The 25818-nt window shown below is 38.5% G+C and overlaps 2 protein-coding genes across 9 annotated transcripts in view; one reads left to right on the top strand and one right to left on the bottom strand.

The window, feature by feature from the left end:
• Window positions 1-7795, bottom strand: part of LIPH (lipase H) — a 45401-nt gene extending 37606 nt beyond the window's left edge. The window contains exon 1 of the mRNA XM_081070943.1: window positions 7695-7795. The gene's annotated coding sequence lies outside the window, so the exon portion shown is untranslated. The remainder of the gene's footprint in view (window positions 1-7694) is intronic.
• SENP2 (SUMO specific peptidase 2) overlaps window positions 7779-25818 on the top strand; it is a 31448-nt gene continuing 13408 nt past the window's right edge. The window contains exons 1-10 of one of the 8 annotated variants that reach the window (XR_013994787.1): window positions 7779-8272; window positions 10054-10109; window positions 13629-13762; window positions 14180-14246; window positions 17029-17119; window positions 20739-20907; window positions 22666-22769; window positions 24009-24103; window positions 24656-24707; window positions 25616-25679. Coding sequence is in view for 6 of the 8 variants with exons in the window: in XM_081070882.1 (XP_080927008.1) it covers window positions 8172-8272; window positions 10054-10112; window positions 13629-13762; window positions 14180-14246; window positions 17029-17119; window positions 20739-20907; window positions 22666-22769; window positions 24009-24103; window positions 24656-24707; window positions 25616-25679 (936 nt within the window). In the remaining 2 variants the exon portion in view is untranslated. Of the gene's footprint in view, window positions 8273-10053; window positions 10117-13628; window positions 13763-14179; window positions 14247-17028; window positions 17120-20738; window positions 20908-22665; window positions 22770-24008; window positions 24104-24655; window positions 24708-25615; window positions 25680-25818 lie in introns of all 8 variants that reach the window. The other 7 variants (XM_081070882.1, XR_013994788.1, XM_081070884.1 and 4 more) reach the window with 7 other exon arrangements.

Raw genomic sequence — 25818 nt, 5'->3', positions numbered from 1 at the left:
CTGCTAGGATCCAGTAATGGAGTGCATTGCTCCCTGTTGGATCCGTGTATTTGCCTGATAAATATTTGCTGAGCGTCTATCAGTTTTAGTACCACACCAAGTATTTATCTAGACAGAGCCAATGTACATTTTCCTGGAAACCAGCCAATTATAGGAATAAAAATCATTTCCGTGAGGAGGCTTTGTGTTACTATTAATGCTTTTCCCGCTGGTGGGCACAAAAGTTCCCCCAACTTCCTAGCTGTATGTTCCCTTCTACTTTCAGCATTCAAAAAGGCACAAGAATCAGTGGGAAGACCCATTCTTCTTTTTCGGGTTAATGAGAAATATCAAATATAAAAAAACCCAAAGCATTCCAAAGAATGGGGGAAGGGGAGAAGAAGGGAGGACAGACTAGAGAATGGCTGTGACTATAAGAGATAGCCCAAGAAATCTTTGAGAGGTGGGTTAGTTCTGTCTCTTGTGGTGGTGATTATAGGAATCCACACGTGTGGTAAGATTGTGTAGACACACACACACAAACACATACACACATGAGCATGTAAAACTGGTAAAATCTAAATAAGATCTGTGGATTGTACTAATATTTATTTTCTGGTTTTGATAGTGCATTCTAGTTATGTAAGATGGTATTAGGTTGGTGCAGAAGTAATTGCAGTTTAAAAGTAATTGCAGTTCAAAAATTGCAAAAACCACAATTGCTTTTGCACCAACCTAATACAAAGGGGGCGGGGTTGAGGATACATGGGACATCCCTGTACTATTTTTGCAACTTCCTGTGAACCCATATTTATTTACAAGTAAAAGTTTTTTAAAATTCCAAAAGATGGGTCAACTCGTAACCATTTGAATGTCAACATTTAGTCAAAGGTATTCTGAGGAAAGCCATTTCCTCATTTCTCATCAGATAGTCAAAAATGAATAATGGTTAATTTTCTCAATACTATGACCCTGATAAATGATCACAGCTCAAGAATATCACAATTTTCCTCATTTCCACTCTTGTGTTGTGTACTGGTTTTTTGTTTTTGTTTTTAAACCTAGGAATAACTTGCTACAGAGAGCAGGGTAGAAACAAGTGGGCAAGCTTCCAAATGCATGGACAGGAAAAACAGGTATGGAAGTATAATGAAACTGAGGGGTGGTGGCTTTATAACTCTCATTGACTTCAACAGTCAGGAAAGGTGACCTAGGAGGTCTGACAATTAAGTTTGCGAACTTGCCACTGTGTGCTTACATTGGTGGCACTGTGCAAACAGTTCAGTAAGGTTTCATAATTTGGGGACTCGTATATCAGTGTCTCACAACTGTGTTCATGTTGATGTGTGGCGGTGTCTTGCTGAGTGGCATTCATTATTGTTGTTGCGTGTTTTTTGTGCCGTTGCAAGAATGTCTGAGCTTGAATTAGAGCAATGAAGAAATATTCAATTTCTTGTTAAACCTGGCAAGAGTGGAACTGAAATCAGGGACGTGTTAGTCCAAGTTTATGGAGATAATGCCATGAAGAAAACAGCATTGTACAAATGGATGAAACGTTTTTCTGAGGGGAGAGAACGTGTCACCGATGAAGAGAGGTCAGGGCAGCCAATAATGAGCAGAACTGATGAAAACATTGCAAAAATTTGTTGAATTGTGCATCAAAGTTGTCAGCTAATTGTGAGAAGCATAGCAGACCAAGTAAAGGTTGATAGAGAAACAGTCGGGAAAATCTTAACTGAAAATCTTGGCATGAGAAAGGTGTGTGCAAAAATGATCCCGAAGGAGCTCACCAAAGAACAAGAGCAAAGGAGAGTCAAAGTTTGCCAAGATCTTTTGGAGAGGCAAGAGGATGTTTTGGGCTGTGTTATCACTGTTGATGAAACATGAGTGTACCAATACGACCCTGAAACAAAGCATCAAAGTGCACAATGGAAGTCAGCCAATTCTCCAAGATCAAGAAAGTTCTGTCAGTCCAAATCAAGAGTCAAAATGATGTGGCTAACTTTTTTTGATATCAGAGGGATTATTCATTATGAATTTGTACCAACTGGATAACAGCTAACCAAATTTAATATTTGGAAGTGTTGAAAAGGCTGCGTGAAAAAGTTAGATGAAAATGACCTGAACTTTTCGCCAACAATTCATGGCTCTTGCATCACGACAATGCACCAGCTCACACAGCACTGTCTGTGAGGGAGTTTTTAGCCAGTAAACAAATAACTATATAGGAAAACCCTCCCTACTCACCTGATCTGGCCCCCAGTGACTTCTTTCTCTACCCAAAGATAAAGGAAATTTGAAAAGAAAACATTTTGATGACATTCAGGACATCAAGGGTAATACGATGACAGCTCTGATGGCCATTACACAAAAAGAGTTCCAAAAATGCTTTGAAAGGTGGACAAGGTGCTGGCGTCGGTACATAGCTTCCCAAAAGAGGTACTTAAAAGGTGACCGTAGCGATATTCAGCAATGAGGTATATAGCACTTTTTCTAGGATGAGTTTGCAAACTTAATTGTCAGACCATGATGTCCCCTCCCACCCAGGTGTAGGGCTCCAAGCTGGTATATGATTCACTATAACATCTTTTTGTCTTCTTATCCACATCAGTGACGCTGCCACCTCTCACTGTGGTCCAGATTTGGAAAGATAAGTCTGTTTCCTTGAGTCATATTTCGCACGGAGATCAGGGTAATTTTCCTCAAATCCATATACTTGTTTTATTTCTTCATTCTGCCATTTATTAAACATTTCTTGAGCTTCCGTTTTAAAAAATAATGACAAAATAGGAGATGGCTCCTTCCCTCAAGGACACAGACACATTAACAATAATAATAATAATAATACTGATATTGAGATATGGATACACATTCTATAGGAGAACTGAGAAGGAAGCAGGAAGATGCTGGGATTCCCAGAGAGAGAAGCCATTGGAAAAGCTTTACATAGGAGGTGCCTTTGGATCTGGGATCCAGAGACTAAGTAGGAGTTTTCGAGGTGAAGATAGAGGAAAAGCATTCTAGGCAGAAGGAACAAACTTGGTGGCATAAAAAAAGGGTGAATTGAGAATTTGGTGTGTATGAATAGGGAAATGATAAAGTAATTTGAAAACAGGCTGTAAAGAACTTTGTATGTCATGCTTAGGATATTGGATTTTATCTTTAAGGCAGTGGGAACCTAGCTTTTTTCTTGTTCACTTATTTATATGTTAATATATTACTATTATATAATAATATAAATAAATATAATAAATGATACACAATATATGTAATAAATAATATAAACATATATAAAATAACATACTTATGTAAATTTTTTAACATTATTATATGAATAATTTTTTAAGGTATTTTTTTTACAAAACAAGGAAAACATCTGCATACCACTTTTTGGGCCTAGGAAGTATTTTTCATGGAATAGAGCTACTTTGTTTCATGAACCATAACTTCCTTACAAACATTGTATCAAACAAAATCAATGGAAGTCCAGTGTTTTCAGTAAGGGTTTTCAGGGATGCTGCACAGAACATTTCAAGGAGAGATAACTCTATCAAGGCCTGTATGCACACTGGCAAGAGAGAAGCAAAGTGCTTTTACTTACTAAAAGTTCTAAAAATAAAATCAACAAAAATTTCAGGGCAATGTCCAATATTTAATGTCCATCGGTATAGCGTATTTTAGATTTATTTGGATCTTAAGTAATTGTTTCAAAACGTTGTTATTAGAATGAAATTTGTTTTTACTTTTACTTAGTTGGTTTCCTAAAGCTTGGTCATGAGAATTCTGCACCTTCATTAGACAACTTTTTCCTGGAGCATGCACACAGAGTTGTCTATGCTCTGTGAGGAGCAAATCTGTGGACAAATCCACCCCTATAATTTGAAAGGTCTATCGTTGTGACTTCTGCCTTGGGCTCCCATTTGGAACCATCGTGAACCACTTGAGGGTGAAGGGGACCAAAAGTTTTGCCTTTTGGGGTATTGATTTTTAATCTGCTTATTAAGAAATGACTCAGAAAAAAAAATGACTCAGAAAGAAACTTTGAGCCTCCACCTTTTCCTGCCTAAGAGATTCAGAGGGAAAGACCTACTCCAGTAAGGAAGTCATAGGATGTTCCCCTTAGCAGCCTAATTTAAATTGAGTGTGGTGGATGGGAGGGTGTAAAACAGGGGCTGTTTACTAGATTACCCCATCTCATTGTTTCTGGGTTGCCTAGCAAACATTTACCTGCCTTGTATGTTCCACTCTTCCTCAACTACCTGTGACTCAGGCGTTCTCACTTTTGAAATCTCAGACACTACTCACTCCTTTTATCCTTTGTCCAAAATGACATATACACCTAATCTCACCTCACTGTCTTTGGAATTTGAATGCTTCTGCGAATTCCCCGTGTATGTGTATTAAAAATTTAATTATCTCCTGTTAATCTGTCTCTGGTTATTTGATTATTAGCCCAGCTAGAAAAATTTAGAAGGTGGGAGGGAAAGTATTATTTTTTCAGCCCCTACAAGGGGTTCCTGCTGTCTAAATCAGCAGGGTCTTTCTCCCCTGATGGTGTCCTTCTCTTCTGGTTGCACCTCAGTGTTGGCTGGTCCCCAAGATACCTGCCTCTCTCTTTTCATAGTTCTCCGTAGGGCTATCCAAAGTAAATTTTAGGGTCGCCCCATATTTAACTCAGACCACTCCCCAAACCTTCTAGAATTTGGTGAAAATCACCCCAGTCAATTTTAGTGATTCAGTAACAGAAACCAGAAATTTAATTTATAAATTTACTTTTCTTACTGAATAAGAACAACAATATGCATTTGCCTTCCTTAACAACAACAAAAGGCAACAAAACAACAACAACAAAAAGTACCAAAAAAAGAGAGATCTCTCTGAAAATAGCACAGAAGAGGGACTAGGTAGAAAAGGAGGTAACTATTGCAATGGTGTGAGAAATAACCAGGCTCTGAATGACAGCATTCCTTTGGTTTTGGAGAAGGGAAGGAAGGGAGCAGGTCTGTGGGAAATGTAGGATGCAGAACTGGCAAGTTAAATGATTTATTAGATATGAGAAGTAAGGAGGGGGAAGGAAACATGAAGAACTTAGCTATGCTGGGCCTTCACATACGTAAACACATTTCATCAGCCCATAGATCTGAGAGGCAGGTTTGATTAACTCTATTTTACAGATTAGGAAACTAGTTTAGTAGGGTCTGGTGCTATTATTTCTCCTCACGAGGCAGGCCAAGCCATTTGTAGTCAATGTGAGCACATTTTATAATAAAATCTAGGACAAGAAAAACTGCACTTGCTTTTGAATAATAAGGCCAAGGTTATTATTAGATTGAATAAGATCAAAGTTATGTTATTAGGAGGACACATTTTTCTTGAGTAGCAAAGAAGTTGGTCTCCAGAAGAAAACGAATCTTCAGGGTGGTGAATAATGTTAGATTTTAGGTATGTTAAGATGAAACCAACAACATCTCACTTGAGGTCTCCTTCCCACTTCCATCAAATGGCCCAGAACTCTATTCAGGGGTTAGCCAAAACAAAGTTGAAAGGAAATCTTTTAACACTCTGAGGAAAATGATAAATTGAAAACTTGTAAGATTAAAGAATGGATTGGAGAGCTGGGTCTTCATTGTTCTGTGGAGGGGAGGTACCAGTTAGAGGAAGAGGGGCTGGGCCTTGGAAAGGCTTCAAGGAGAGGACCTAAGCTAGAGACAGACAGACATCTTTTCAGAAAACTGGGGCAACCATTTAAGATACCTATTGAAAACTTAAGTGATGGGCTTGTGGCTCTGTGGTGGTACAAGGATGCAAGTTATCCAAACCAGGGGCAGAAATATCAATGTCCTTGTTACTCCATTTGGCTTTGGGATTCAACTCTGGCCCCCAGTGGAGTTTCTGGGTCCGGGAATGGCTGTGGCAGTGGTGGGGTTAAGGATAATCCCACTTTTTGACCAATGGATGGGCAGTGCCTTATCCCTCTACTGTGGCCGACAGGACACCGAAGGCATCAATGGGCAGACAGGTCCCAGGCAGGAGCAACCGTAAGGCTGAGTCCCCTTCTTTTCTCCATTTCAGAGGTCAACTGGAGACAGTAGTATGACACAAAAGGAGTGCATGTATTCAGGGGGGTGAGGGTGGTGGCTGACATACTCATGAGTTACTATTTGCTGATGAGGCCCAGGTATTCAGACTGAGGTCTGTAATTCCAAAGCCCTCCCACTTTTAATGGCGGGTGATTGACATTTCAGTATTGGGTATGTGCAGGTGCTATAGCTGAGGTAGGAAAAGAAAAAATAAAACATGTGGTGTCGTATTAGAGTACTTTGAGACTAGATGCTAATATTTCTTAAATCTTGGTGGTCAGAACCTGGGAGTTGATATTCTACAGCAGCTTGCAGTTTTATGATTTATTTTTTGAATGGAGACTACTTTTTTGTTTTGGGGACTCTTTTCCCAATACTTGAGTGATGTTCTTGGTTTGGAAAAAGCAAGGACCAGCTCTCATAATAGAATGGACAGTTGTGACACAGCAGAATTGCTCTGCATAGTAATATCAATGTTAGTCTTAGATTAACAGAGTCACCTGAAAGGGGTTGGGTTAGAGGTGGAGGGGGATTCTTTTGTTGAGAAGAGTGGAGAAATGACCTGGGGTGGAGGAGCCGGGGAAGAGTCCTTTTGGGAAGCAGTGGGCTATAGATGCTGTACTTAAAATAGCCACTTCTAAATCTTATTTGAGGCTTTGCAATTCCCCTATTATAGTCTTCCCAAACTTCCAGTAACATCCTGGTATTGGCTGTGCTTTGGGGAATTAAGAGAGGGGCTATGTCCACATTTAGGATTTGTTTCCACCCTCTGGGAACTGCCTGCCCCCACACCCACGCCCGAAGCCAGAGTGGTGGTAGCCATAGGTGGGTAGCTGGTGGTTCTGGAGCTCTAGGGGATGGCTCGCAGCAGAATTCCGGAACACTGCTGTACTGGAGAGTGCCTATGTTGAAGTTCAAGCAAATCTGGAAGTCTGGCCTTAATTTAATCATAAGTAAGGATCAAGTGCAGTCAAGGACGGATTTATGGGGCATGAAAATCTTTGAATATTCCCAGAATTGTTTGGGAGTAGGACTGGATTTTCTATCACTAAGTAGGGTAGGACTTTTTCTGTTGTTGATAATTAACCAGAAATGTGACTTCTAGATACCAGAAATGTGACAAAGGTATCTGTGACTTACTTGTACCTGCTAGTCTCCCCCTGGGCTGGCAACACTCCCTGCCAGCCCACGGGGAGGCTAGTAGGTAGTAGTAAGCCACAGGTACCTTTCATGCTTAAGCGTCTGTAAAGCCATCCTGGAGTGCTGCCCTTCCCTTCCCTTCCCTCAGCGTGTGGGTTTCCCTTCTCGGGCTCCTACTGCACTTTGTACACACCTTTATCACAGCAGCCAGTTATCTCCTAATTTGTCTCTTTCAGTAGATCTTAAGGGAGGGATTGGCGCTGGTTCTCAGATCCCGGTTCAAATTCCAGCTATGGCACTAGCTAGCTTAGTGACATTAAGCAAATAACGTAATCGCTCTATGCCTCGATTTCCTTATTTATTAAAAATGGGACAAGACTCCCTCCATTGCTTGCGGTTGGGAGACACGAAGGTGACAATGCATGTCAAATGCAAGGCAGAAGCAAAATAAAGGGCTCCTCGTATAGTAAACATTTGTTAATTAACCTAACTTACCTTTATTTTGTGTACTCAAACATTTACTGTATTTCAGTCCCGGGGCGCTCCCTCCGGGTGGAGCAGCTTCACGTGTAGCCTGTGGGCCTTGTCCCGCGGGCCGGCTCAGGATTGGGTCCGCCGAAGGGGAAACCCCGCCCACAGCCCTTTCGCTCTCGTCCAGGATTGGACCACTACGGTCCTGCCGGCATTCTGGTTGCTAGGTTCGGAAGTGGGGGGCGTGTCAAGTTGCGCGTGCGCAGGTTGAGGAGGAAGGTGCTTTCCGGTCGGGGAGGAGGAGGTGACGTCGAGAGCGGTGGCAGGCGGGAGCCTCCGGTAGCCCTGGGGACGTTGAATGTGTGGGCCTTCAGATCGCGTCACAAGTCGGCGCCTGCACCTTGGCTGTGGTGGCTGAGGCGGCGAAGGCGGCAGCGGCGGCGACAGCTCTGGGGTTTGTGTCTCGGGGTGTGTCGGCCGCCGCTGCTGCTGGGGCCTGGTATGTACAAATGGCTGGTTAGGCTCCTCGGCACCATTTTCCGCTTCTGTGACCGGCCGGCGCCCCCTGCCCGGGCCCCCCTGAAGAGGCGGCGCTCGCACAGGTGAGAGGAGAGGGGGCCGAGCGCGGGCCCGCGGCCCCCCCCCCCCGGCCGGCCGCGGGGGCGCTGAGCCCGCCCGGCAGGCCCCGCTCGGCCGGAGCGCGCCGCCGGGCCCAGGCGGCGGGGCTGCGGGTCGCGGGTGCCGGTGACGTAGTCGCTTCCTCCACCCGCTGTGGACGCGGCTCTTCGTGATGGAGGGAGCTAGTTGCCTGCGGAGCGGCCGGTGGTGGTTAGGATCTTGGACGTTCTCGTCCGAGTCCTCGCTGTTTCCTGTCGTCACACGGGCGTCGTTTGTCGCCGCTCTGAGATCGCAACCTAACACTGCGTTTTGGCTCACCGCTGGCAAAGCCCCCTCCCGAGGGTCATCTGGGGGCGAGGCGTGCAGCGGAGATGGACAGCGTGCCCGGCGCCGTTTTGGCTGCGAGGACTGTTCTCTGAGCCCCGAAACAGCAGCTGTCTTGTTCTGAAACAGCGGTCCGACTGTGTGCGTGTGTGCGTGTGAGTGTGTGTGTGCGCGCGTGTGTGTGCGTGCGTGCGTGTGTGCGTGTGCGTGCGCGCGTGTGTGCGCGCGTGTGTGCGCCCGCGCGTGTGCGTGTGTGCGCGTGTGTGTCCGTGTGCGTGTGTGTGCGCGCGCGCGTGTGTGTGCGTGTCCGTGTGCGTGTGTGTGCGTGTGTGCGCGTGTGTGTGCGTGTGTGTGTGCGCGTGTGTGTGTGCGTGTGTGCGCGTGTGTGTGCGTGTGTGCTGGGAGGCGGGGAGGGACGGTGGTTCTGTGCTTTCGAATTAGGGAATGAGAAAAAAAATAGGTACCTCGTTCTTTTAAAAAGATCACCAGTCTGTACTCTAAAATTCGGTTTTAAAATTTGGGGGAAACTAAACGCTCTTGTTACTTAGCACATACCCATTGGCGTGTCCCATGTCATAGTGAGTACCCCCTTGCCTAGAATTAATCTAGAGAATAAAATATTTCATTTTCTTTACTAAACCTCCGGATCAGGGAAAGGTGGGTGTTTGCAGTTTGGGAGAATAAGATGATTAATACACGGGTCTGAGGATGCAGGTCACTGATGAAAGTGACTGTTGGCCTAATTCCATCACGTGTTCCCGAAAGGGTAAGGTTTCAGCTGGTTCTTCCTTTCCACCTTTCTGTAGGGTTGGTCCAAGGATCATTTGAGAACATATTGTAAAGTGCCTAGAAGGATGCTTAATACTCTCTGTGAGAAGAGTAGTTGTTGATTCTACCCCGAGGGCCTCCTGCAAAGGTTGGGGTACGATAGGCGCCTGGTACATTCTTACTGGATAAGGGAATGTTAATTTGTTCCGCCCTGTTCTCTTTTTGCTACAAATCCCTGCTAGTCAGGGAGACAATGGTTTGGAGGTAAAAAAAAAAAAATCCTGTTCTTTACCAGAGATCGTTGATCTAAAAACAACTTTTCTCAATGTGAGCCATTTTTCAGTCAAAATGAAGCCAGGAGTTCTTGTTGGGATGTTCAAAATAATGAACTCAGTGGTATTCTCCTGGGATTTATTCTGTTCACTTTTTTTGGTAAATATCATCAGTGGTAATCATCTTTAGAAAGGGGATTAGTAGTGTACCATGACCCTTTAACATTGTTGAAGTGGAGGTCCAATAACTTTCTGAATTTTCAAATTCTTTATTACCACTGTAATATAGTTTCCATGTGAAAAAAATGCAGTTAAATATAACAGCTTTTCTGGTTAACTGTTAAGGCTTCTTATACACGTATATATGCATGTATATATATATTTTTTTCTCTTTTTTTTAGCACTGTGTTTTCTACAGTGGACACTGATGAGATACCAGCCAAAAGACCAAGACTAGGTATTGAGTATTAATTTTAAAAATTCATTTCTTTTAGTAGGAAAAGTATATGCCTGGAATAAAATTTAAAAGGTAAAAAGTATATGCAATGAAAAGTCTTTCTTGTCCATTTTCTACTTAGTTATCTTTTCTGGAGGTAACCATTGTTACCAGGGAATTAAGTATCTTTTCAGATAGATAAGCCTGTATGTAGAATATACATTTTAAAATTGTTAATCTTCCTATAAAGAAAAGGTGCTTTTTAAATTTGAGGAGAAGACATTGTAAGACCTACTTCAAACTGAGTCATCTAGTCAGACAGCTGAATGAACCAATCTACTGTGTTGCCTCAGATTGTTTACTTCATTATAATCTGAAGGGCTAGACATAGCTTGGTAGAAGAGAATCAAATTAGATTACAGGGAAAAGGAATACAATGGAATACTATAATAATATTTTCTTCTTTCTCAGAAATGCATGTGAATTTAGATTTACCTCTAGATGTCGTCATTAAGAGTGGACAAATCTGTATTAAGATTTCATTTAAATCCAATGAGTACTTACTGAGTGTCTCTTATTGCTAAGTAGTGTCTTAGGTTCTACAGGAAATACAAAAATGAGTAAGACAAGCTCTATATTTTTAAGGACCTTATAATTGTAGGGGTATATGATTATATAGTGGGGTATATAAGACAAGCACATAATACCAATGTCAGTGAGGATATAAAAATGAAATAAGAAAAGTCGTTACAAAATACTGTCCAATTTTCAGCTGGTTAAGAGTCTCAGTGAATATTTGATGAAGGAGCTAGTATGTAAGACGGGTCTTGAAGGATGAATAGGATATCAACAGAGAACAATAGGAAGCAAAAACTTTCTAGGTAGAGGGAATAGTATTGGAAAATTATGCAATTCAGGAAATAATGAACAGAATTTAGGAGAAAAGTTGTCAAAAGAGAGGTCAGATTATGGAGGATTTTGAATGTCAGGAATATCCAAATTCATTAGGACAGTATTTTCCAAAGTACAGGATAGATACCAGACAGGAAATAATTTTAGGAGATACAATGTTCATAGCATTAAGTAACACTTGAATTGTTATATACTAAAAACATTGTATCCTTTTCAGTTATTTTAAGCAGAAAATCTTGATTGAATGCTAGTGTGTCTTCAATACTTATTTAATACAGTTGACCCTTAAACAACACGGGGTTAGGGGTGCTGATCCCTCCCCACCCTAAGTTGAAAATCCGAGTATAACTTTTGACTCCCCTCAAATGTAAGCTTACTAATAAATAATCGATGAACACATTTTGTATGTTACATATATTATATACTGTATTTTTACAATATAGTAAGCTAGAGAAAAGAAAATGTTAAGAAAATCATAAGGAAGAGAAAATACATTTACAGTATGTATTGAAAAAAAACCCATGTATAAGTGGACTCGCACAGTTTAAACCCATGTTATTCAGGGGCCAAACTACATGCTAATCTTTCCATTTTTAGTAGGCACAGCTAGAACCTAATATCGTTGTGTTTTCATTTCTTTATGAGGGAAGTAATATTGCTTTACATTCCTAGTAGCAATATAAAATTACCTTTCAAATACATTTGTTTAGCAAAACATGTGAGTCAGTTTTAAAGAAAAATATAAATAAATAGCTATATGTGGTTAAAAAAATGTATATATATACATATATGTATATATATATATATATATATATATATATAAAATAATAATAACCAAAAAACTTTCACAGTTGAATTACAGAAAGTTCCTGAAATAATTCTGGCAGTTATCCATTTTATGGATTTGTATGTTAAGGATCTCTCCCTCTGTGATTTCCATGAAATATGTAGTATGAGTTTCTGAATGGAAACTATAAAAGGGAACCGAAGCCTAGGGTGAAGCAGTGGATAGCAGAGGTAATCCTTCCTGGCAGAGTTTGGAAAGGTCTATAGCAGTACTGTCCAATAGAACTCTCTACCATGATGGCTACTGAGCACTTGAAATGGGGTTAGTACAACTGAGGAACTGAATTTAATTAAATTTAGGTAACTTACATGTGTCTACTGGCTACTATATCGGACACTACAACTCAATTGGTTGCTTTTGAGAAAAACAAAAACAAAAAAAACCAGGAAGGGTAAAAGAAAAGGAGGGTCTTAGAATTGCAGACTCATGATCTTATAAATGAAAGATTTTAAGAGATCTTAGTCTAGTCCCAGGAAAATAGGGTGATCCTATTCCCATTTTACAGATGAGGCAGCCATTTTTTTTTTTTTTTAAGTCAATGAAATCTTTTGCCATAATCTTTGGCATTCCCAGATTTTGACAAAATTTGTGGGAAAGTAAATAAAGTGCTTTTTAGTGTCTACTACTTAACTATGTTAAGAGTGGCTCTTATCCTCTGGATTTGGATGACAGTCTGTGGGTTAAGCACCAATCCCCAAAGCTCCTTTTCTTCCTCTTAAAGCTCAACATTATTAGAGGGATAACACAGAATTCTTTCTAATTCCTAAAACGAGAAACAGGTCATTTGCAAATTTTGGTTGTTCTAACTATTCTCTAGTTACAAATTACTTCAAATTGGATTCTGCTTTACCCAGCTATCACATCCTCCCTGTTGATTAAGTTATTGCCCTATCTTTCCGGAAAGTATTTTATATCATATATATTCTGGAGTGCTTGTTGATTAAAATAACCTGAAATTTTAATTTCAGGTTATTTTTCTCCAAAGCAGAATGTGGCTAGGGTGATGATCTCTTTCTCTCAAACTAGTGCTTTAGAATATCCTTAATTAGGAAATAGAAAAGAAATTGTAAAAAACAAATCAGTAGTGCAGGAAGTGAGAAAAAGAGGGTAGTGATGAAAAGAGGAAGTTGGGAAAACACTGAAATCTACCCCTCCCTTTTGTTTATTTACTTACCTTATTTTGTAATCTTTATTTTTGGTGGCACAGAGGGGTGAGTCTGAGATCTTCCAATACATCTTTTCCAGTATAGAGGGATAGCATTGTTTCATCATGGATGTTAAGAATTACATATGTTATACTGCACTAATTTCCACCCTGGGGGTAAACAAGATAAAATAGCACTTAGTAAGTAGTTGTTTAGGACAACTGTATTGTTATCTGCCCTGGAAGTAAATGATGAGTGTTTCCTGTAGGGTTCTGCCATGCCTAGTGAAGTTATGCCCTTGTCTCTCTGACATAGATTTCTTTTTATATATGCGGGAGGGCTCATTGCTTGAAAGCTGTTGTTTCAGGACTTTTTTGTGAGTATCAGTGTGATTTGCTAAAGTGATGGTTACATGTTTTTGTAGCATCCTGATATTTTAATAAACAAAAACCACAATGCTGGAATTCCAGTTGTTCAGGTAGAGAAATTATTTCTACAGATACCTGTTTATCTCAATGATTGAAAATAGGACTTCCAATAAAAATTGAGAGGCCTTTTCTAAGATACAATCTTATGTTTTTGCTAGTGTATTACTCCATATTTATATGTATATGTAATCTATCTTACCGTTTCTAGATTGCTTTATTCACCAAGTGAAAAACAGTCTCTACAATGTTGCCAGCTTATTTGGATTCCCATTCCAGCTGACCACAAAGCCCATAGTAACTTCTGCCTGTAATGGAACACGGAATGTGGCCCCTTCAGGAGAGGTCAGTGGGGATAGGGCTCCTTGGGACTACTGATTTCTGTACTTAATCATTAAAATTAAATTTTAGAAATATTCTCATTTTAGGAATTAATGTGTAGAATGACTTCTTTCCAGAAGTGGTCATGTCTTTAGTAGCCTTGATATATAGGCCAAAAAATTAAAAGTTAAGAAATTACACATCTAAAAAATATTTATGAAGAACCTAATTACCAATAATAAGTATGTGAGAAGACACTGGAATTTTTACTTTTTACATTATTTTGTGAGTCTTTACAAATTAAACCTTTGGTCTTATTGATGATATCTCTTCTATGAGCTAGCTAAGTAATCACCAGTACAGTGATTATTTTTTCATATTAGAAACTTATTTTAATTTTAAAATTTAGATACTACAGAGGTGATTCTATTTGATTTTAAGGTATTTTCGAACTCTTCATCTTGTGAACTGACAGGTTCTGGATCCTGGAACAACATGCTGAAACTGGGTGAGGTGGTCAAAAATATTTCTGCTTCCCCCTACCTCCTTCTGCCTCTTTTTTTCTGAGTTTTGCAAATATGAAAGGAAAACACTGATTTGGGTTGCGATGAGAACACAGACATATTCTCTCTGCCATTCTAAAAAGTAAACAGTTACCTTTAGAATTGTATTTGAATTTACTGTTGTGTTTTTTATTTGTATTATCAGTGTCCTTTTTTTTATCATTTAAAAAAAAAAAATCCTGAGAACTTACTCTGTGCTAGGCACTGTGCTAAATGAATCAGGAATAACAAAATAAAATCTTTAATAACAAAATAAAACAAATAAAATAAAATCTGTAGTAATAAAATAATAAAACCTTTAATAGCAAAATAACAAAACAAATTAATAACAAAATAGTAAAACTTTGCCTTTGAGGATCATCATCTGATTGGTGAGCTTCCCTAGGCTCCCAGTTCTCATAGTTTTATGGATTAGGAATATTTATACATCCAAACCCCTAAACTGAATTGTAATTATTGTATATACTGTACAGAATGGTGGGGGAAAATAGGAAGAAGCTAGAGTCCTGAAAATGATTGTGATCTGTCATACGAGTTCCCTGCCACACGGGAAGATTTGTGAAATGTGAGAGGAAAGGGAAAAAGAGCTTTCAGGGAAGTTGTGTGTTCAGGAGTCAAAACCGAAGAAGCTGAGTAGTGCTTCAAGTAGTGCTTCTCAAACTTTTTTAGTAGAGTACCTCTGGTAGCAGAGAAAAGGAAAGTAAATATGTACCCCTGAGTCTGAGAATCTAGTTCTAAGGGACGTGGGACAAAGATGATAATTCTTTGAAATCTTTCATTTCATTTTAAAAGTTAATACAAATTAAATCGCGTAATCTATTCATGTTGTTGGAATATATAAATGTTTAAAATTATTTACCATTGAAATTGACACAGGGAAGGGATGGTAGATTTATTTTGTGCCCGAGATATCAGTAGTATATTTCTCTGTGTTTGTGTAGCCTAGTCAGAGAGGCACAGGAATTCCTGGGTCCGGTTTCCTGTATAAAGAAGTCCACAGCCTCTAATCTAAAACCCTTGGAGATGTGTTTGGGAATTCTGAATTTTTCCTATTTTAGACATATAGTGTTTATTGAATATTATTTAAAAAAATACCCGTTGGGATTGAACATTGGTTCAAGCCAGGTTTGGGAAACAAATGAATTTAGGTCAGTTTAGGTTTTGTTGCTACTGACTTATGAAAAATTTTCAGTTTTAGACCTCTGCATTTTGGAGTCCTCAGGGACTCCCAACCCTTGTAGGAGCTATAGCAGAAAATGTGGCTGATGAAAATTTGGTGAACCTTTTTTGAAGTATAGTAACCGTCTCACAAGTGTTAGAAGCTTCTGGTGAAATGTAGTAATATGTGTCAGGTTTTCATTTAAAAACACTTTTGTTTTCTTGGGAAGAAGAAAAAATTTGAAAAATTGACTCAATTTGAGTAGATTACAAAGAGTTTGTAATCTTGAGTTCTTCATGCAAAAGTAGAAGCTTGCCTGTTTTAGGTTATTGCCTATCGAGATCAAAGACAAACTACTGTATTTTGCCATGTATAATGCGCTCCTGTGTATGATGCACACTCATGTTTTTGGCCCAAACTTTCAGGGAAAAAATTTTGTTTTAATTTTTTTTTTTTAAAGATTTTATTGGGGAAAGGGAACAGGACTTTATTGGGGAAGTATTGTGTACTTCCAGGACTTTTTTCCAAGTCAAGTTGTTGTCCTTTCAATATTAGTTGTGGAGGGTACCATTCAGCTTCAAGTTGTTGTCCTTTCAGTCTTAGTTGTGGAGGGCGTAACTCTGCTCCAGGTCCAGTTGCCATTGCTAGTTGCAGGGGGCGCAGCCCACCATCCCTTGTGGGAGTCAAGGAATCGAACTGGCAACCTTGTGGTTGAGAGTCCGGCTCCAACCAACAACTCATCGGGGAGGCAGCTCAGCTCAAGGTGCCTTGTTCAATCTTAGTTGCAGGGGGCAGAGCCCACCATCCCTTGCAGGACTCGAGGAATTGAACCAGCAACCTTGTGGTTGAGAGCCCACTGGCCCATGTGGGAATCGAACCAGCAGCCTTTGGAGTTAGGAGCATGGAGCTCTAACCTCCTGAGCCACTGGGCCGGCCCTGTTTTAATTTTTTAATTCAAATTTTTAGTTACATTTAGGTACTTGTTTTGTGTATTATAAAGGAATTTTAGCATTTATTTTTTAACATATTATGGTACAAGAAATTTCATGTAACAAATAATTACAAAACACAAGAACAGATACAAGGTACAAGAATTTTTATGTACCGGTAACAAATTTAAGATATTTATGCATCATAGAAGGCCAAGAACTCTTCGTTGTTGCAAGCTTGTTGTAAATTCAACAAAACCAATTATCGTATTTCAGGGTATTATTTTGCATATGGATATCGTTATTGATTTCTAGAGTTATACTTTTAACTCATAGACATAAATAAAAGAATTAAAAACATTTATATAGATATGGAATTAGTACTACCCGTGTATAGTGTGCATCCTTATTTTTCCGTCACAAATTTGGGCAAAACACTGCACATTATCCACAGCAAAATACAGTAAGTACTATTACTTTAACTTTACAAAGTTTGTGCTGAACCTCTGTGCTGTACATAGTAGAATTTGAAAATATAAGGCTTTAAGTTCTGCAATGTAGATTGCTCAGAGATTTTCTTTTCTAATGCAGACTGGTGTTTTGTTTTGTTTTACAATTACAAATACATTTTAAAAATAGGTAATAAATCTCCTAATGGAATAAGTGACTATCCAAAGATCAGAGTGACAGTAACCCGAGATCAGCCTCGCAGAGTCCTGCCTTCCTTTGGGTAAGTGTTACATTCTGCCTTTCTTTAAATGGAAACTTAGCAGTTGTTAGGTGCCCACTCTGTTAGGCATTCCCACTTTTATTCTATTATGTAATTTTAAGTAAGTACTCCGAGGTGAGTGGCTTGCCGAATACCATACAGGTAGTGAGAGACTTCAACTCATATACTGTTGTTACTTTTTCTGCCATTTATGCCCAGAGCATCTGATTTTGCAAAACTTTTACAAAATAATTGTTTACTCCTAAACTTTTTTTTGAAGTACAGTGTGCGTACAGAAAAGGGCAGAAATCGTGTGTCTAGCCTGATGAATTTTCATACACTGAACTGTTATTATTTTATTAGTAATTTTCTTCTCCCTTCTGTGGTCACACTTTCTAGAATTTCTACTGCTTGGCTATTAAATCTTCTGGATTGATCTAATTTTCATATATATTCTCTGTTGTTGTCCTTGCCCTTTTTTTAAAAAAAAATCCTTTACCGATTTTGTTGTTGTTTGCTGGCTTCATAGTTTTTAAGTTGTAAGCATCCTCCCTCTCCTTATTCCCCGTGGTTTTTTCTTTCACCCAGCATCTTGGAGGATGCAGCATCTTTTCTTATTTCTCTAAAGCTATTAGTTATTTTAAAATTTCTTCTCCCTACTTTGCTTCCTCTGAATCTCCCTCTCCCGTTTGTTTTGGTCTTATTTTTCATATTGGAGTCTTTATTCAAATGCTGGTAATCCTTGGCTATCTACTCATATTTAAAAATGAGACAGTAACTAAAAACTAGGGCTCTCTGGAGTTGGATAAGTGGCCGATTGTAGGGCTAGGAGAGAAAGTACAAAATGAGTTTCGAACGTCTTGTGCCAGAAATTAAAGAAGTGCTCAGGAACTGGGGACATGTAACATGACACAGGAGGAAACTTGAAGGGTCTTTCACTGGCCAAATTCGGGACAGTTTAAGCATCACAATAAATAAAGACAGGAATACAGATGCTAATAAATAAATATATAGTGTGGGAGGCAAAGATGTTTGCAGTAGGATGCCACCTAGGAAGTGTAGAAGGAATGAGAGTTTAAAAACTCATTGTTTTGTAACTATCATAGTAATAATTGATATATACAAGAAACATCAATTGAGCAGTAACTAGTAAGTAAAAGTGTGATGAGGTACAGGATATTTACATAAACTCAAGATATCTCCCCACAAATTACTTATTAATTACAAAGGGAAACATAGTAACCTTAGGGTGGAGAAACCTGCGTGACACCACCTTAACCAAAGGATCAAAGTTAGAACTACCCACAGTGGGACAGACTGACATGGCCTCCAGATATATTGCACTGACTAGGACCTCATCACCTAATTTGTATCCCAGCAAAAGTCAATAATCGGAATCCAAGAATGAGAAAACAGGTTAAGATGAATTTAGGGTTCATTCTATAAGACAACAGGCCTGTACTCTCATTTTAAAGACGAAGAAAGGCTGCAAACTGTTTCAGATTGAAGGAGACTAAAGATACATGATAACTAAATGCAGTGTGAGCTCCTACATTGGATCCCTGATAGGAAAAACAAATGCTGTGAAGGATATTTTTAATATCTTTGGAGAAATTTGAATATGGGCTACATGTTACATATTGTATCATTGCTAAAGTTCCTGAATTTGATTATTGTATTATAGTTATGTAAAAGATGTCCTTGTTCTAGGGAGATACATACTTAAATATTTAGAGGACTTATTCTTTACGAATTTAATACTATAACTGTCCTTAAAAGCATTGCTTTAGCTACAGCCCACACGTCTTGAAATGTTGGTTTTAATTTTCATTCAATTAAAAATATTTTCTACTTTCTGTTTTACTTCCTCTTTAACCAGTGATTATTTTGAAATGTAGAATTACATTGTTTAATTTCCAAACATTTGGCACTTTCCAGATATCTTTCTGTTATTTACTATACTAGTTTAATTCCATTATGGGTAGAGAATATACTTAGTATGGTTTCAGTTCTTTCAAATTTGTTAACATATGTTTTATGGCCTAGAATATGATCTACCTGAGTGAGGTCAATGTGCATTTGAAAAAATGCGTATTCTGCTATTGTTGGGTGAAGTGTTCCATAAATGTCAGCTCAAGTTTGCTGACAATGTTTTACAGGTCTTACTGATTTTCTGCTTACTTTTTTATTGATTGATGAGCAAGGAGTGTTGCTGTTTCCTACTGTAATTGTGGTCTTGTCTATTTCTCCATCCAGTTATATCAGTTTTTGCTTTGTGTATTTTGTCTTTTTTTGACCCAGATTCACCAGTTACCATTTTGTCAATTTGCTTTATCATTCTCTGTCAAATATATATAATACTATTTTCTGAATCATTTGAGAGTAAATCTTAGACCCATTCCCCTTTAATCATAAGCACTTGAGTGTGTTTATTTCTTAAGAATGAGGACATTCACTAACATAATAACAGATTACCAACATCAGAAAATTTAACATTGGCATATGCATACTATTATATAACGTTATTTAAATTTCTCCATACGTTGATTCTTTTTCCACAATTCAATGCAGGGTCATATACTGCATTTAACTTTCATGTCTCGTTGATCTCCTTTAATCTGGAACAACTCCTCAGTCTTCTTTTTTTGTCTTCAGTAGCATGGATATTTTTAAAGAGTATAAAGCATTCTTTTTGTAGAATGTCTCTTAATTTTGACTGTTTATTCATGATTTGTTTTAGAGGATGCAATTTTGGGGGGTAAAAATACTATATATGTAGTGTTGTATCCTTTTTAAAACATCATGTCAAGAAGGGTATGAGGTCAGTTTGTCCCATTATTGGTAATGGCAGGAGAGGCAGGCTGTGTCACCAGCAGCAATGACTAGGTTGGGGCTTCATGGCTTACATTTCTTTAGCATTTATTAATTTACATTCATTAGTTTAGCATCCAACAGATATTTATTGAGTGCCTTTCAGCTTAGATTATGTAATAGGTATGATACAGTGGTAGAAGGATATAATCCCGTGTTTTCCCGAAAATAAGACCTATCCAGACAATCAGCTCTAATGCGTGTTTTGGAGCAAAAATTAATATAAAACCCGGTCTTATTTTACTATAAGACCGGGTCTTATATAATATAATATTATAATATAATATCGGGTCTTATATTAATTTTTGCTCCAAAAGCTGCATTAGAGCTGATTGTCCGGCTAGGTCTTATTTTCAGGTAAACACGGTCTCAGTCTTTATGGAATTTAAAGTTTAGTGTGGGATATAGACATTATACAATCATACCAGTCATTAATTCCAGTGGTGTCAAGTGACGTAAGGAAAAGTGCAATATAAGAGGAGGGTATATGTAGTATGGGAGCTAATTCCAGAGTTGGGGTTGAAAAATGGTCATGAAGGAGAAGGCAGAGGCTTTCATATAGCAGCGCTGGTGACTGGAAATAGACATTTCATAGTGGAATTCTGGGCACCCTTACTTTAGAGCTAGATCTAACTTTGTGAATGGTAGTGTCTGATTTGCCAGGAGCAAGCTTAACCTGAGAAGCCTAAGTACAGAATGATCTGGAATTTAGATTCCAGCAATTGAAGCAGTTCGGTGATAACTTTGTAAAATATTTTCTGTCTCTCAGTTTTACTTTGAACTCAGAAGGCTATAACAGAAGACCAGGTGGTCGTCGCCATTGCAAAGGCAATCTAGAGAGTTCCTTAACGTGGAAACCTCAGGAACAGGTTGTAACAGAGATGATTACTGAAGAGGGTGGCAAGGGTCTGAGGCGTCCCCATTGTACTGTGGAGGAGGTAAGCCCTTTCAGCCTGATCTCTTTTGAAAACTATTTTATGAATTTTGGGGGGAATAAGTAATATATGTACTATGGTACAAAATTCAAAAGGTATAAAAGGGTATACAGTGATTATAAATTGACCAGTCTCACTTCCGTACCTGGCCCCAGCACCCTGTTTGACTCTTAGCAAGTAACCACTGATACTTGTATGTATCCTCCTAGAGATATTCTGTACATATGTAATTTAGGCATTTTCCAGATTATTTTCACCATAAGAAAGAAAAAGGAGTTATGTTAGGATAAATAAGGTTATGGATTCTTTCTTTTTGGGTGAGTGAATTATTCTGACTTGTTTCTTTTATTAGCTGTAATAACTGACTGTGTAAGGGAAGTAAATGGTGTACATGTCTGCTCTTCCCTTTTCAGGGCACTTAGCGTGCTATCTTCATCAATAATCTTCTCTTCACTTCCCTCTTGAAGTCTTCGCTTATTCCAGGAGAATTTAGAATTATTCCTGTATCTGGCATTTCTCAGGACCATCACCTATTGCTACATAGTTTTCTGAGCCACTTAGTTTAGTTCATCAAAGAACTATTTATATGGGTGCCAGTTGTCAGCAATTAAAATTGAATAAAATATGATCCCTGTCCTCTAGGAGCTTATATAAAAATAGTTGTATTCAACAAACAGGTAGGCAGAGGGAGGAATGGGCTGCAGCCCTGGACGGGGTTTTAAGGAGAGAGATTATAAAGTAGCTTCATACCTTTTAGAAGAGAAATCAGAGATGGGACTGAGCGCATATATATATATATATATATATATATACACACACAGGATATATTCTAGAAACATTAGAAGGTAATATTAGCACGGACATATTCATTGGTTAAGTGTAGTATAAAGTTAGAGGGAAGAGCCAGAGCCCCTGATTTCGGTCTTTGATAAATACTTGCCACTGACCAAGACGCCCTGTGTGTTTAGGGGGAAGTTGATGACTTCAGTTTTAGACATTGTTTAAAGTGCCTGTGAAACATTAAGAAAACCTGGCCCATAGAATTTTGAGAAGGCAGGGTTAGAGACACGTGTCTGAATCTTTTGCATATTGGTGTGATGTAAATCAAGGGAGCTGAAGACATTATTCAGAGAGAGAATGTAGTGTGAGAAGAGATAATGGGCAGAACCATTGGCATGTGGGGCAGGCAGAAGAAGACATAATCTGCAGTAGAGACTGAGAAGATAAGAAGAAATCAGGAGAGTGTATTGTCCAGGAAGGCAAAGCAAGGTCAGCAGCGTGAGATGCTGAAGAGAGAGGTCAAGTAACATAAAGGCTGAAAAAGTGTCTTGGATCTGGCCATAGAAAGTCATTGATGACTTTGGTGAGATCAGTTCCATTTTGGAAGCTGACTGTTCTGAATATGAAAAGTGGATTATTTATGCTGAGTTGTTTTGGGGTTAACCCAGGTCCACTGTCAAAAACTCGGATGCCAGCAAGGTCTAGGAGTTAATGTAAATGAGTGAAGTGGGGTGGAGCCAGTGGCCCTTCTGAAGGGAGTAGCCCTGCCTTGCTCGAGATTGTGGATTCAGTTTTTCAAAAGAGGCAGATTTTTGGATTTTTCTTTCCAATTCATAAAGTTGGCAATTAACTTAAGGAAATTTTAAAAACACTGTGCTGACAGTGCATCTACAGACTGCATTTGACCTCTTGGTCTTTGTTTATAATTTAATTATAGGTTTAATGTGCTAGAGGTTATCTAACATGCTTTCTTTTATTTAGGGTGTTCAGAAAGAGGAAAGAGAGAAGTACCGAAGGTTATTGGAGCGACTTAAAGAAGGTGGTCATGGAAACTCTGTTCCTCCTATAACTTCAGCTCATCATAGGTAAAGATGATCTAACAAGATAAATGCTTTGCCAGACGTCTTTTTCCTTATTTTTGGAGAGGAAATTGGTAGGAAGCGCTTTGTGGAAAAAAGAGGTTAACACTGAGAGAACTAGCCCTGCAGTTTGTATAAATTGTATGTAGTAATGGATTATATAGAACAGTAGTTTTACAAAATAAAATTTTCTATTAGCTTTGGAATCCTTCTGTTATAGAAAAGTTGCATCACTGGTTGAAGTCAGGGAGTAGAGAATTTTTTCAACCTCCCCAATATACACATGTCCCACAATGGCGCTCTCTGTCTGCCTCTTTCCCCCTCTTCTCTCCTGCCTGGCCCTCCCGCCTTCCCTTTCCCTCTCCTTGCTTCCCCATGTACACATTGTTCCTGAGGCGTCTTAGTGGATGTATCCTAGCACAATTGGAAACTTTCCACTTTAGAGAGAAGATTCAAGTCACCCCAAGTCATAAGAAGTTTTTCTTAAAAGACTCCTTGTTAATTAAATACTGTAATGAGCAAATAATGTGGCACAAGGAGTTGATGTCTGGCCTTATATCTCTTTATAAAAAGGGGACAAAAAATATGTGAGCTTCGGACTGACATACACTTGATAATTCTAATACGTGAGAATACACAGAGGGGAGTCCCAGAAATTATGTAACAGCAAGTGGAAGGTGAAAAAGTTATAAGACTATCTAGGATGTTGCGTGCAGAAATAACAAAATCTGGGAATTTGAATTTTGATTGTGAATTTTTAAAATTTTAATTCTCTTTGTTTAGTCAGTCAGAATGTTAATATTTTCTCCATTTTGACTAGCCACTATTGAAAGCAGCAGTATGCTTCATGAACTATTGGTTTTGTCATGTCAGCAAAATCCTAAAACTTTTGCTTTCTACATTCCTCTTTAGATGTGTTGTTTTAGGATCCATTTCAGTATATTGTTTAAAATTTTTCCATCTTTTGACATGAGTTTTATCACACAAGATTTTTCAGTCTAGATGGCCCTGAGGATTGAGAACTTCCAATTTTACAAACAGAAAAACCTAGAGGCTAGGTAACTTGGCTGAAATATTAGAATCAGGATTAGACTCCTTGTACCCTAGTCCCTGATGGTGCTATGTTGCATCCTCTCTCTGGTAATTTGATGTTTCAGGGTAATCAGTAACTCCTGTTTAGAGAAGCTTGTCAGAGGTAATGAGTATTTATGGTATCTGATTGTCTTCACTTTTTGTATTTCTAAGTTCTCAGAGAAGTCAGATGGACACAATAAAGACCAAAGGCTGGGGGGAAGAGCAAAGTCATGGAGGCAGAACAACTCAGTTTGTTCCAAAACAATGTGAGTTTTAGCCCTGTTTTAATTTATAGAACTTAGTTCGCGTGCATATGAAATTGAAAAATAACGTACGAGTGAAAGATGGCATACCAGACTTTAAAACTTTATCAGACCCCAAGGCATTGACTGGGGTTTATCCAAGACCAGTAGTTTAGTAAAAAAGTTATTTCAGGAAGAAGCAGATTTACAAATTACCTCCTGATTATTATTCCTAGCTTCTATATATAGTAGTACATATTTTGTTAGCCTAAAATTAATTTCTTTACATTTCTGATATTAATTTCCTTGTATTTCTCCACTTGTCCACTAAATGACACTAAGTGATAGCTTACCAAATGAGCAGATATCAGTCAATTTACACTAAAGATTATATTTAAGAAAGCGAATTATGCATTTTTAAGCAACTTGATACGTAAGAGCTAGTGTCTTTGAATTTCATTCTAACATTTCAGCATAAGTTAATGTTTTGATACTTTGGAAACTGTATGTTGAAATTCTAGCTATATGATTGAGTCATAAAGGAAACACTTAATTTTTTCTTTACCATCCTCACAGATAGAATTCTTGACACAAGGGGACCTCTCTGTTCAGTGAGGAGTGAAAAGAGGTACATGGTTCAGTTCATTCTAAGTTTTCTTTTGACATTATTTTCTTGCTTTGTGAGCTACATTTATGAGTAACCACGCCTGAGAAATTGTGAACTCTCCAGAGCTCTGGTAGCTGGTCAGTATATATGGGGACATACCGTGTTTCCCTGAAAATAACACCTAGCCAGACAATCAGCTCTAATGCGTCTTTTGGAGCAAAAATTAATGTAAGACACGGTATTATGTTATATTATGTTATGTTATATTATATTATATTATATTGGGTATTATATTATATCAGGTATTATATTACATTATATAAGACCCGGTCTTATATTAATGTTTGCTCCAAAAGATGCATTAGAGCTCATGGTCCGGCTAGGTCTCTTATTTTCAGGGAAACACGGTAGGTAGCTTTTGTGTCAGGTGCTCATCCTGACTTGGGAGGGTGCCTTTCTCTCCTAGGCATTAAGGATTGGGAAATGAAGGTGCCGCTTATGTACGCGTATGGGTGTGATGGGCATCTCTAGTATATAAACAGAAACGTATCTCTATGTACCTTAGGATTTTGGATGATAGTTCATTTACGGCAGAGTTGGGGAAAGTATGGGCCAAATCTGATCTGCCTGCCTGTTTCTGTAGGTAAAGTTGTATTGGAATACAGTCATGCTCATTCATTTATATACTGTTTATGGCTGCTTTTAAATTACAATAGAGTTGAGAAGATACGACAAAACGGTTAAGACCTTCAAGACCTAAGATACTGTCTGATCCTTTTCAGAAAAATTTTGCTGACCCCTGGTTTAGAGGACTATATAAACTCAAGGCAATTTTGATTTGCAAATTATTAAATCTTATTTCTAAAACTAGTCTAACATGTACCAAGTTAAAAACATCCAGTCTGTAATCTCTATATTTTTTTCCTCAGGTGTTCAAAGGGGAAAATTTCTGATACAGAGAAGACAGTTGGAATCAGACTTGAAAATGAAGGTGTAAGTAAAAACACTAGTTGAATTTTGTATCTTTTTACTCTTTCACCTCACTTAGTATTAAAATTTTGGTGCCCATGAAAAATAAGAAAGATGATACATGTTACTTTTAATTCTAATTCCATTGTTTTCTTTGAAAAAG

Source organism: Rhinolophus hipposideros (assembly GCF_964194185.1).
Source record: "Rhinolophus hipposideros genome assembly, chromosome: 2".
Lineage (NCBI taxonomy): Eukaryota > Metazoa > Chordata > Mammalia > Chiroptera > Rhinolophidae > Rhinolophus > Rhinolophus hipposideros.
This window is presented reverse-complemented; position numbering and strand designations above follow the sequence as displayed.